A 13,633-nucleotide genomic window follows, 5' to 3' on the forward strand; every position below is an offset into this window, starting at 1 on the left:
TTTAACTTCTGGTCATGTCCATTATGAAAAGCAAACTCTTCAGCTCTTCTAGTCTGGGTAGAGCTGGCCTTTGCAGGAAGATTTTCACATTTTACACAAGCAGCAAACCATGGCAGGAAATTCTCTGTAGACAGCTACTGGACTTTTATGGAGCAGTGCTTTTGTTACTTAAGAGCATGCCATTTACCTATACTATATCCATGAAGAGATGCAAAGGTGGACATACTCAAATCATTTACGTAGCAATACCACAGTGTAGAAATACTATTGTTACAAGTCCTGCATTTATTTTATTTTGTTACTTATGTTAAGTAAAAGTAAAAAAGTACAGTATTTGCTTAAATGACAGAAGTACAAAATATTTTATGTAAAACGGCTCATTTGACATCTGTAAGAATATTTGATTAAAATGATTGATGCACAGATACATTGTGTGTGTATACAGGGTAAATATTACTATGCCGCAACTGGTAAAGTGGGGCTAAGTTTATTCAGTATGTGTATAGTAAGGTGGTTCATCCATAAAATTACATAGTAGTTAATTAGCCAATTATATAAAGTAACTAAAACTATCAAATACCTGTAGATGTAGTGAAGTAAAAAGTCACATTTTTCCCTCTTAGTTGCGGTAGAGTAAATTTAATAACACTGAGATACTCAAGTAAAGTACATATACCTTAAAATTGTACTTAAGTACAGTATGTCAGTAAATGTAAATTACCACTGAAGAGGTGCAGTTATTTTTTATAGTTTGTTTTTTCTCAGCTTATCCCTGCCAGTTTCACCATGATAGATGTCGGGACTGTGTTTGGATCTTTCCTGTGATGCTTGTGCCTCAGTTTGTTACTGTATTTTCCCAGTTTGTCCATCTGCTCATCAGTCATTATTTCTCACATCATTATTTCTCATTATTCTCTCTAATGTTCTGCTAACATGGGCATTTTTCTTAATTTGATTGTTCCTTTCATGCAGCGATATTGTGCACTGTTGCCCACTGAAACAGTTGAGTGCTGGCTTCACATAAAGCAAAAGAAGGATGAACACCTGTGGTACTGGGCCTTTGAGAAGTGCTATAATTGGCTGTAAGCTGATGCAGTTTTTATGTTTTGTTTTGTCAATTGCTGTAATTAACTGTATGATATAGTGATTCAAGAGATTGAGAAATCTTTTGACACCCAGTTATCCATTAATTGATAATGCCTGAGCCTTGGCTCAATGTCTAAAAGAACAGTTTATTCACAGTGACAAGAGATGCTCCTCACCACTTCCTGTCAGGATCTATTGTTTAATTATGATTGATGATCTTAAGGTCAAAGGTCACTGTGACCTTACTTTCCCACGGACCCCCCCCTTCCAATAAGGGTATAATGATGTCATTGTAATGGCGTCTAGATGACCTTTCACTACGTCTAGATGCCCTTTTATTGACTTTCAGACATCCGTCAGACCCGTCTAAGACAGGGATAATATACAAAGGAATAACTTAGAAGTTCAAGATTGTCTGGTAATCCGTGAGAACGGTGCCACACACACACACACATTTGCATCAAGCGTTACGCCCACTGGGTCTCGCATTTGGTGGATCTGATCACACGAGGGGCGGTACAACCACCCTCTTAGCCAATCAGAAAACGTCACCACCCACCCCGCGGAAAAACTAGCATTTAAGTTGCCCAGTGTTCGAGACGCCGCCATCGCCATTACAGACCGGTCGTGCCTCAGCAAGTATCGCCATTTTAAGACAGCGTTGACTCTGAAAACGGTAAGTTTCTTTACTTTGTGCTAAAATAAAGCTAATTTGTTGTATAAAACTTAAGCTAAATTGTAATTATTTATTAAAACTTAGCAAAACTGCTTGTAGAGATGTGATTTTAACGTTGAGGGCTGAGTTGATGTATCCCTATTGTGTTATTTTCCCCCAAAGAAAAAAACATGACCTGGGAAGAAAGCATGCCAACATTGTTCAACTACTCACCCATAGAGCCAACTCAAGTCTTTGAGATAGAAGATGAGGACCCCTCAACTGTGAGTTTGTCACCTACGTCGTCAGCAACGCCGTCACCACTACCGTCCCCGGTGTGTGATTGTGGGGAGTGTACCGGGTGCGCCCCCTTACCGGAGCTGCCGGCGAATGTCAGCTACTACCCGAATTCATGGCCCGTGGATTGGACCAGCTGTACTTCCACACACTGCAGACACTGCGGTACCTACAAAGAGTTACTTAACTCAACGTTATTTCCTGCTCCTTCAGATGCGCCTGAATCAGCCCAGCATTCCCCGCCCCCACCCGAGGCCTCGCCGGCTGAGGAGAGTGGCTCTGACGTCACAGATGGATTATTATCGAGTTTATTGCTGGACGTCGTAAAGGCATTGGTCAGTCGTTTGCTGCAAATAACTCTGTACACACACCAGAAAGATATCTGCTACGGCTGTGTCATAGACCACCCGAGTCAGACTCAACATGAGTGTCTCTGGGGGATCCCGGAACATTTCCTTTGGACCCACTTTGACGAGGTGAAGAGAAGGCTGTGGAACGTGAAATTAATCCCCGCTGTGCTCCGACTTCTGGATTCCTACGGCCTACATACGTCAGAGAGTAAAATTCAAGGGGTGATTGAAACTTTCTTGTATGAGTGGAAACAAAAGCCGAATATAATCAATGAGATCGCTGAAATAAATGAAGGGTTAGTGGGTGACGATCTGGAGAAACAAACCAGAATTGATGAAGCTGTGGCTATCTGGCAAGGTTAAAAAATGGGGAATTGTTTTAGAAAATTATTTGTGGTTGTCGGCGAGTACATAGTTGTCGCTGAGCTATCAAATTTGTTGGATAATGTTATTGAAAGACGTGTTGCTGATGTAGCCCTGTATAAAAGTAGTAGTACAGTGTGTGAGAATGAAGTATGTGTGTTTGAAAAAGTAATGGACCTAGTGAGAGAAAGTTCTAAAAACCAGCCTTGGAATGAATTATAAACCATGAAAGTCTCACTTTAGCTTTAGTTTGTAAAATTAAAACGTAAGTGTAAAGATGTCTCGTAAACTCAAATCCTTAATGAGAAAAATATATCTGGACCCACGGCATCCAGCGAGTTTCGGTGGAGTGAGACGACTACAGAAAGCGGTAGAAGAAGAAACTGGTAAAAAAGTAAACATCGGGCTAATCAGAGATTTCCTCTCTTCTGAAGACACGTATACATTACACAAGCCAGCTAGAATAAGTTTCCCAAGAAACAGGGTGTTTGTCTCAGGACCCCTCGTACAATTTCAAGCAGACCTTTGTGATATGCAAGCAGTTTCATCTTACAACGACGGCTATAATTATCTACTGACGGTTATCGACGTGTTTTCCAAAAAGGCCTATGTACGTCCTTTAAAGAGAAAAACGGCGGCTGATGTGACAAAGGCTTTTGCCTCCATTTTGAAAGACAGCGGGCTTCCGCGTTTTCTGCAAACGGATAAGGGGAGAGAGTTCCACAATAAGACTTTTAAATCACTTTTGGAAAAACACAATATCAGCTTATTTAGCACAGCCAGCGATACGAAAGCTTGCGTAGTAGAAAGGTTCAATCGAACGCTGAAAACGAGACTCTATAGGTATTTTACTGCCGAAAACAGTCTGAGGTATGTTGACGTCATTCAGGATGTGGTTTCAAGCTACAACAACGCTCATCATAACAGTATAAAAATGAAGCCCGTGGATGTGACGCCTGAGAATACGTTACAAGTATTTCAAAACCTTTACGGATCATTCCCCATACGTTATAAAGACAAATTTAAAATGAACTTTCGTAAGGGTGATGTCGTCCGAATCTCCAAACTACGCGGTGTGTTTGAGAAGAAATATACACAAAGTTTCACGAATGAGCTTTTTATTGTAGACGCATGCATTCCACACATTCCACCGGTTTACAAGCTGAAGGATTATCAGGGGGAGCCGATTGAGGGGAGTTTTTACGAAGCTGAGATACAGAAAGTTAATGTAACAGGAGATAAAGTCTTCCACATAGAGAAAATATTGGGTGAGCGTAAAATTAGAGGGGTCAAACAGTATCTGGTCAAATGGAAAAACTGGCCAGAAAAGTTTAACTCCTACGTCCGAGCCAGCACTGTTGTGGATGTATAAGAAAGTACTACAACTCCCAGCAGCCTCCAGTTTCGCCGTCGCCATGGCTGAAGGGTTTTACATCACACTGCCGTCCAATGCCAGCTGTGATATTTTTAAAAACAACACGAGTTCAAATTTCCGAGTGGATTTAGCACATCACATCGACCTGGAAGGGGCGTGGGAGGTGGCCGTCACTGATATCACTTACCCTCATAGTTGGTACACTGTGAATAAGGAACAGGCATTTTTCCACTATGTCGACTCGTGGCAAAACGGTGCCCCAGCAGTGGGGGTGAATAAACCCCTAACCGTGTATGCAAATTTAAAACAAACCAGTGTGACTTTTCAAGATGGCGTGTACGAGGATAAATTTACGATTCTACAACAATTAAATGATCGCTTTAAAGCACAAGCCACGGATATTCGATTGTCTTATGATGAAATCAAAAGAAAATTTAAGTGGGTGGGGAGCGGGCGTTACGCCGTGTGTTTCTTTCCACCATTGTGTTATGTGCTCGGCTTAAAAGAGGGTGAGATGTTTCAGGTTGGGCCGGGGCCGCTCCTGTCCCCCTACCCGGGGGATATCAAAGCAGGGTTCGATCATATGTACTTTTACAGCGACATCGTGAAGCATCAGATTGTGGGAGACGCCTACGCCCCCCTACTACGGTCGTTTAAAATAGACGGCAAGTATGGCGAAATCATCAGTCACTCATTTAATCCACCGCAGTACATTCCTGTGGCTAAAAACCATATAGAAAACATTCATATAGAAATTAAAACGGATCAGAATATTCCGGTAAACTTCAAATACGGCAAGACGATAGTTAAGCTACATTTCAGGCCGAATAAAACAACATGGCTCCAGTAAGTTACCAGCCCGACCCCCAACGCTTTGTGAGTTATTATGAAAATCAGGTCGGCGGAGGTCTAGCTGGATTTCACGGGGCGCCTGTGATGTACGGACGAGGAATTGGATCAATTTTTTCTAAATTGTTCCGTTTTGTTGTACCGTTCTTAAAGAAAGGTGTTTCCGTCGCTAAACCACATCTGGCTTCTGCGGCAAAAAACATTGCGTCTGATTTGTTAACTAACGCAGTACAGCGAATCGGAACCAATAATGGGGACAACCGCCAGGACGGATCAGGAATCATGGTTCTTTCCAGGAGACCTAGAAAACACCCCCCCGGTGAGCGTGTGAGACGGAAGAGTAAAAAGGAGAAGCGCTCCTCCAAAATAAAGTCAGTTGAGCCCAGCAGCTCAAAAAGAAGGAAGTCTGATTGGAGTAAGAGTGATATTTTTTGAGAATTAACATGGCTCTTTTACATGAGAAATCGTCTGAATGCACCATGTCGGAGCTGGATTTGTTCAGCTGTCCCCTCTCACAGCTGAGTGTAGAAGATAAGCAATATTGTGAAATCAGACCAATATCTGCAATCACCGATCAAGGACCGATCGAGTTTTTTATCCCTGGAGATGGTGAAAAATATCTGGATTTAAACGACACCTTGTTATTTTTACGGTTAAAAATTACAAACGCTGACGGATCTAATCTAGCTCAAGACGCTGCAGTTTCAGTTATTAATTATCCTATAAATACTATCTTCTCCCAATGCGATGTGACGCTGGGGGATCGTCTCATCTCGCAATCGAGTGCGACTCATCCATACAGAGCAATAATTGAAACGTTACTCAATTTCTCTGAGGACACCCTAAAGTCTCAGTTCAGCGCAGGTCTTTTTTATAAAGATACAGCCGGGGCCATGGATTCCTTTGTCGTTAATAACGGACCAAACAGAGGTCTAGTGAAGAGAGCAACATTCAGTGAGCAATCTGCAGAGTTCCACGTGATTGGTCCTCTGCATGCGGACATTTTTTTCTGCGAGAGGCTCCTTTTGAACTCTGTGGATTTGAGAATTAAGCTGACCAGAGCGAGTAACGCGTTCTGCTTAATGCATGCAGCAAATGCCGATTACAGGTTAAACGTATTGGGTGCATCTATGTATGTGAAGAAAGTGACAGTTTCACCGGCGGTGCGCCTCGGACATTCGGCCGCATTAATGAGAGGGAATGCTTTATACCCACTCTCGCGCATTAATGTAAAGACATATTCTATTCCTGAGAATTCCCGTGTGTGCACACAAGAAAACCTGTTTCTAGGTAATATGCCTCGCTATCTAGCGATCGGTTTGGTGAACCACGAAGCGTTTACAGGCCGATCAAACCTATCCCCGTTCAACTTTATGCATAATGATATCGAATACTTGGCTCTGTGTCAAAACGGAAAACAAATCCCTGCTAAGGCCTTCCAACCTAACTTCACCGAGAATCAAGCCGTGCGTGAGTTCTATTCCCTGTACACAGCGACAGGCAGACATCTAAAAGATTTACCTCTATGCATTGACAGAAATGATTTTTCGGAAGGTTATGCTTTGTTTGTCTTCAATCTGACCGGGGATGATGACATAGATGCACTGGCTCCAGTAACCACGGGTACCCTTAGATTAGAAATGAGGTTTAGACAGCCACTACCCCAAACAACTACGCTTATTGTCTACGCGTGTTATAATTCAATCCTTGAAATTGATTCAAAAAGAAACATCCTGGTCGATTATTACTGAGACGCTCATAATGAACAATCAGCAGATTCAAAACCTTTTACATCATTTACTGGGGGATGTTTTCTGCGGAGTTTTGGCCTCTGACGAGTTACGGCTGCTGCAAAACAAAATGGCGAGACCGGCCTACTTTGTGGTAAACACAGATCCACGTGACCGACCCGGCCAACACTGGTTGGCCCTCACTCTGGAACAAAATGGCGACGCTACGTTCTTTGATTCTTACGGTTTTCCGCCTGATTTTATTTATTACCCGCAAACCATTCTGCAGTTTCTGGAAAACCAGGTCGGAACGAAGAGGATTAAATATGACAACATGACCTTACAGAGCCCCTTATCTACTGCTTGCGGTCAGCACTGTATCTACTATCTGTGTCATCGCGCATGCGGTTTATCATATCAAAACGTTCTCTCGCTCTATGACGCTGACTGTGATCTAAATGATTCTATGGTTTCTGAATTTGTGGAAAAATATCAAAATTGTGTAGCTAATCCTAACATAGATTACTATAATCATATGGTATGTTCAATGGAAATGTTTCTACAATGTCATAACTTGTAATGTATAATGAAAATAAAGACGTCGAGTAAACCATAATTACTTTTTTAAAAGCTTCTTTATTATTATTATGAAACAAAACAATGCATACAAAATCACGACAAAGTGAGCCAGCGAGGTGATAGAGTGATGTTTTTCTTTTTCTTCCTCTTACGTTTGGATGTAAAAGCACGCGTAACAGGTGCCTCATACGAATCATAACTTCTCATTTGAGGGGGAGTAGAATATGTTAGAGGGGGGTTGTCTTTGATTTGACGTATTTCCAAAGGGGTTCTATTATTAGGAATCGTGGACAGAGGTATGTTCAAGTCTGCCAAGGCGTGTAAGAATTCAGACCATCCTGGAGGTTGCTGCTTCGAATGATGTGTGACCGCTAAATGTTTCATTAAATCCAATATGTGCGATCCGCGTATAGTTTTTTCACCGTAGATAAATTCCCCCTCATGGTTCCATCGGGCTAAACCATCAGCGTCAGATATCTTCTGTAAAATGTATTGAGCATTCTTTTGAAAACGAGGGTTAATGTTTGCAAGAACCTCTTTGACGACGCCGTCTTCATTGTCTTTATGCTGTGGAGTGTCTTTTTGAGCCTCCTCCTTCGATACACTCAGTACAATTTCACGGGTCTCAGCTTGTTTTGTTCTCTGAAGATTCAAATATCGCTGCAGCAAAGCGTTGTATTTTTTTATTTTCTCATCAGGCATCAGACCTTTTTCTTCCAGGATCTCTCGCATCTTTTCATCTAAATCAGTTTCAACCCGATCTCGAATATTTTCAGGCTGGTTAACTCTATCGTTTAGACGTTTTAGCTGGTCAGGGGATAGCAGTTACATTTTTCGTGATGCCATATCTTACATCGATTATCTTGAAGCAGCGTTTGATATCAGCTGACCGAGGAATGGCAGAGCGACGCTGAGTAATGGGAGCAGAAATCCACCTGTTTGTAGAGTTTTACGTTTCTTGGATAGACTCGTCCTTTTGTCAGCAATCAGTCTAAGGTGATTCTTTTCCCGTCTGAGTTTTTTATATTGTGTATCTGTGACGGGGATCAAGCCCTTTAAGAGGTTTAAAGCTAGTTCACACACAGCCTGAATCAGATCTGAGGAGCAGTTTGACAGTATAGCTTTACGCAGGCGCGGTGTGCTGTTCAATAACGCCGTCAGCAGAGGCATGTTTCTTTTCATACGGGTCGACATTATTATTATTTATTTACTTTTTTCCAGGCAGGTAGACGCATGGGAGCTCGGAAGGCAGCAGACCCGCTCTCAGTCTGAAGTCGTCTGGGCAGGATGGCGTGAGGTCGACCAATAAATAACTGTGGGGTTTTTTTGTGGCGTCTTCATAACTTTCTAAAAAGTATGATTTTTTTCTAGGAAATATTTGTTGCGCCAAGATAGACATTTGTAGTTTGTCACGTGGGTTTTTGAAAAGTATAAGGTGCGTACAATTCAAGTTGAGAGTACGACTATATTTTCCCTTATGAAAGATATTTTGCGTGAGAAACATTACAGACATATTTTTATGATGTCTATATTGTGTGAAAATTTTTACCACTTCTGGATTATCATTGGCTTCACATATTACATCGTCTAAAATAACCAAATGTTTTTCACCAGGAGGGAAAAGTTTTTCATCTTCAAAAGAAGCAGGCAGACCTTCCACAAACTTGACTTTTATACACATTTTTTGCAATTCACAATACAGAGGTTGAAAACACGTGTAAATCCATACAATATTGTCAGGTACAGCATCCATTACATAATTACAGTTCTCCAATACATTTTTTACAAAAACAGTTTTACCCGAACCGCTTGGACCTACAATCAGGCAAGAGAATGGAGCTTTCAATCTGAAATCTGAATCTGTTTCCTCCATAATAGTTTGTCTTTTAGTATCCGAATGGAACGCTCTTACCACCAGGCAGCAGACGGCGTTTATCAACAACCACTCGAAACTTTTTTTCAATCGAGGAGTTTTTCAGCTGAAATCTGCTCTTGTCACGCAGAATCTTGTGCTGTGGTGCTTTAAGGAAACGCTCCTCTGACGAGTCAGCTATGTACCCTTCAACCAGATCCTTGACACTGTCAAAATTAATTGACTCACAGCACTCATATGTCTGAGTGATCCCTTTCACACGCAGACACACTTTACCGCTTCTTGTCTGATAGGTATAGCTCTTTGGTCCCGCTGCAGCGTACTCTTTAATCGTGTCACCTGACAGTTCATCCGTGAGCTCCCCGAGCAGATTACCTAAGGGGAGAACATTCTCACCTGGTTTACTTACGTAAATTATGCTGTCTGTATCGTAATAAAGGGCTTGGTCCTGTAGCTCATCCAGATATTCATACAGCCTGAGACGGGCATATCCTGTTGTGAATGCAGCTATAAAGATGTTATCAGTCCTATTAGGCGGTGCTACACATTTATCACTGTAACATTTCTGAACTATAGCCACTTTATCGCTGACAAAGGTAAAGTATTTTATCCTGTATTCCCCTGAGAACATGGCTGTGAGGAAGTCTTGAGGGTTATTTATTATCTCAGTCTGTGTCATGTTGCTACGCTGGGCAAACTTACCCCACAGGCTGTTAAGGCAGAGTTTTGCCACCTGTCTTTTAGCCGGATTGAGGGCGATTTTAGCTGGATCTAATTTGATTCCTTGTCTCTTGGCATAATCCTTTACATACCTCTTTCTGCTTGCTGCATCAACAGCCTCAGGCGGATAACCGCTAGCCTCCTGTTTCCCTTTAAGGAAACCTTTAATATACCCTGTGAATAAGGTATCACTTACTTTAGGGAAGTGCCAAACCTCTTTCAATTCAACGCGGTATCCCTTAGCAACAGCCTTGTTTATTTCCGGGGAAACCCACACACCAATCAGAGCTCGCTCTTCGTCGTTATGGCTACAAGACCCGGCCTGATAATTCTCCTCCGCGCATGTGCGGCAGAGCGTGAAGACCAACTTCCCGCGAGATGTCCTGTACGGTAACACAGGGTGAAACAACCCTCTCGGCGTGTAGACTTTAGCTTGAATGAGTCCAAAATAGTGACTCGGGTCCTGAAAGTCTCTAACGATAATTTCGGGATGGCCGATCGGATATGGAAACCTGCAAAGAACATCAGGGTACAACGAAGTAAAATCCACGTAAAAACACTTCTCGTCGTCACCGACAGAATAGCGCAGGCACGTTGGACACGTACGGCCGCCGTACAGGGCGTCACGTGGTATCAGGGGTTGGGGGGCGTGGTATTCTTTGAGAAAGTTACACACACCCACGTCAGTTTTTTTCATCCTGCTCCATTGATGTTCCCAGATAACAACAAGTTTTACACCAAACTCACTCTCCAACAACCTGAGACGTTCCTCAGTACGTCTGTATGCACATTCAAAGCTCTCCCCTGTCAGAGGATTTCTGTCTGTGGGCTTGAAACACTGCGCACACCCGTGGTAAAAACATCCTAGAAACTCAAAAACAGTCTCAACACCATCAACCACGGCGTAGCCATCAACATAGAACCGCCCAAACTGCTTCTCACCTCGATTCAGGGCATGCTGAATGAAAATGTTTTTCTGAAGCATTGTGTATTCCAGCCATTGGATGGCAGCGTCGGAATATCGTTTGCATTGTCGGCGGTAATTTTCAGGGCACGGAATACCGATAGTATCCGCCGGAAGATGATTTTTGCGGAAAACATTCATGCAAGCTGCAGCGATCGTAGCGGAGAAAAACGGATCCACAGTCGTTTCGCTTATATAGCTATCTCGAAATAAGCGACACGCCTTCCTAAGAATGGCTGTGTCATTCCGACAATAGAGTCGGGCCTCTTTCTGAAAGTCAAATGTAATTGACAGACCGAATTATACCAACAGAGAAACTCTTCCCTCTTTTTTGGAGTCATCTGATCTACCCCGTAAAATTCCGGCGCTGGATAGGGCCCCACATAATTCAGGTTTTCAGCCGAGCTGAAACGATGAGGGAAATGGCCTTTCTCCTCGTCCTCAAAGCCCAAACATTTGGGCAGCTGCGCCAGAGGAAAGGGAAGGAAGGAGGCTGAATCTATGAATCTCTGATCATAGTGATTTTCACAGATTAATACAATTTTGGCACCTTGCATCACTACATCTGTGTCGATACCTAATTCAACCAGAGCTCTGATAATGATGTAGCCGTCAAAACCTCGAGAATTATGAGCCACAAAAACCATTTTACTGAACTCTGGTCTCCTGAAAAACCGAATAAAGTTTTTGGAGCATTCAACTCCTTCAAAACACCACTCAACACCATGATCGCTTATAGCCGAGACATAAAACGGTACGTGGACGCCGTTGGCTGTGGGAAATGTCTCAAAATCATAGTAGATAACTCTTAACTTTTCCTCATCATCATCACTATCTACATCATCATAGTCATCATCATCATCGTCTTCATCATCATCATCATCACTAACCTTTACCGGTTTTGGCTTCGTGTTACTTTTGACATTGGGTGTAGACTTTTGCTTTTTATTACTTTTATTGTTTTTCTTTTTCTTTTTCTCAAACACCTCTAGAGGTTGAATGTAACATTTATGAGTTTCATATGTCTCTTTCTCAGCATATTCTTTTCCACAAATAAGACAATGAAACGCCGGGCATCTATGTCTTTGAAGCTGGTGCGATAACGCTGTGTAATAGGGGAGACTACAATCAGGGCAATATTTATGTATATTGCATTGACTCGCATATTTCCCAGCTTTAGGTCGCCATTTTTTCTCTCTGTGTTTCTCCATACAGTAGAGCGATTGACACATACGTCCGCAATCCTCACAGCGGGTGAGATGCTTCGGCTTTGTGTTGCAGGCTTGGTCAAGACATACCCCACAGTGGCCGGGGCAGAGGTGATAGGACTCAGAGGCGCAACCCGTATGACAAAATGTGCAAAAGTACTTCACACCAAGAAACATCCCGACATCTTTGATCCCATAATAGTGACCCTGGAATAAGAATAAAAATAGAGTTTTTGCACTCCGAGGGGTCTGTGTTTCAAATTTCGACATAGGCCCACTTCCTTGGTTTCTGTAAAACACAACTATTTTACTCTGCACTACCGTTTCAAATTTATCAATGTGTGAAAAGGAGACAGGGGTCTGATCTGTTAGACCGCTTTGCTCCTGAATAATTCTACCAAATTTCACAGCATCGTCATCACTACACCCAGGGTTGAGGAGATGCGCTAGATTGATGGCAAAGCACAGCTGATTGGTTAGATTATTCACTATGTACAAACACTTGCGCTTCTTGCTTAGAATCTCACAGTTCAGAGTTTTGTCAGCCCTCCTTTTACCCCCACCTCTCTCATTACGTACAAGCTGACCGACTATTTCTAAACTATCATCACTCAAAACAGACTGATTGGATTGAGCGATGTGATCGAGCACCTCTTGAAATAAACTCAGATCAATACCGTCATCCGTCGATACAACGGCTGCGGCGCTGTTTTGCAATAAATCACCGCGTAACTCCAGCTGAATAACATCGTCATTACCGGAGGCATGGGCCTGGATTTCATCAACCAACTGATGGACAGCGTCCATAATGTGAACATACGCCGCTACAAAATCACCCGCACTGCCGCTACGCCGGAGGTTTAATGGCCGTCTAATCTCAATATTATTGAACTGAGGCCGCCTAAGGATGCTACCACCCCCCTCATCACAACTATTTTGAATTGGACGGTCATGAGCGCCATCTTCAGGGTTCACTTTGTCACTACGTGACGGGGTAGGCTGGGTACACCTGCTGGTTGAAGGCTGACTACAAGTGGTGGATGGACCCGGATTAGAAGCCCCTGAGGCTTGAGGAATACAACTACTTGTTGAAAGTTGTTTACCGGAGTTTGTTGAAGCTTTGACTCCTCCTCCTGTTTGCTGTGGGGGTGGATGGTTCCCTAATTTTTCAGGAGCGTTACTCCGGTCTGTTGCATTGTTTTGAATCTGTCTAGAAATATTTAGTATTTGATTTATTGTTTCGTCAAGTTCGACTAAAGGAGGCTCGGTCTGTGTGGCAGGTCTCTGAGCTGTCGCAGGAACAAATGAGCCTGACAAAGCTTTTATCTCGTCAATCAAGGCTTGATAGTTTTGTGAAATGTTATCATCGCTAATGTGATTTGCCGAGTTTTCAGGCTGATGACTTATGTTTAGAATCTGATTTAATATATCATCATGATCAAACGGACAAGGATTGGTTTGGCTATGCTGCAGAGCTGGGGTTAAAGGTTGAGATTCAACACTATTGTCCAAAGCAAGACTGTTTATCTCATCAAACAAGGCTTGATAAGCGTTTTGCTCAGAAGCTAACTCTGCTTGAGAGCT

The 13,633-nt window shown here is 42.7% G+C and overlaps 1 protein-coding gene across 1 annotated transcript; it reads left to right on the forward strand.

The window, feature by feature from the left end:
* The first annotated feature begins 1,569 nt into the window (after window positions 1–1,569).
* Window positions 1,570–2,957, forward strand: LOC113172129. Its single transcript, XM_026374963.1, has 2 exons — window positions 1,570–1,762; window positions 1,925–2,957. Exon 2 carries the CDS (start codon window positions 1,933–1,935, stop codon window positions 2,749–2,751), a length of 819 nt encoding a protein of 272 aa, XP_026230748.1. The 5' UTR covers window positions 1,570–1,762; window positions 1,925–1,932; the 3' UTR covers window positions 2,752–2,957.
* The last annotated feature ends 10,676 nt before the right edge of the window (window positions 2,958–13,633 follow it).

Source organism: Anabas testudineus, chromosome 17 (genome assembly GCF_900324465.2).
Source record: "Anabas testudineus chromosome 17, fAnaTes1.2, whole genome shotgun sequence".
Lineage (NCBI taxonomy): Eukaryota > Metazoa > Chordata > Actinopteri > Anabantiformes > Anabantidae > Anabas > Anabas testudineus.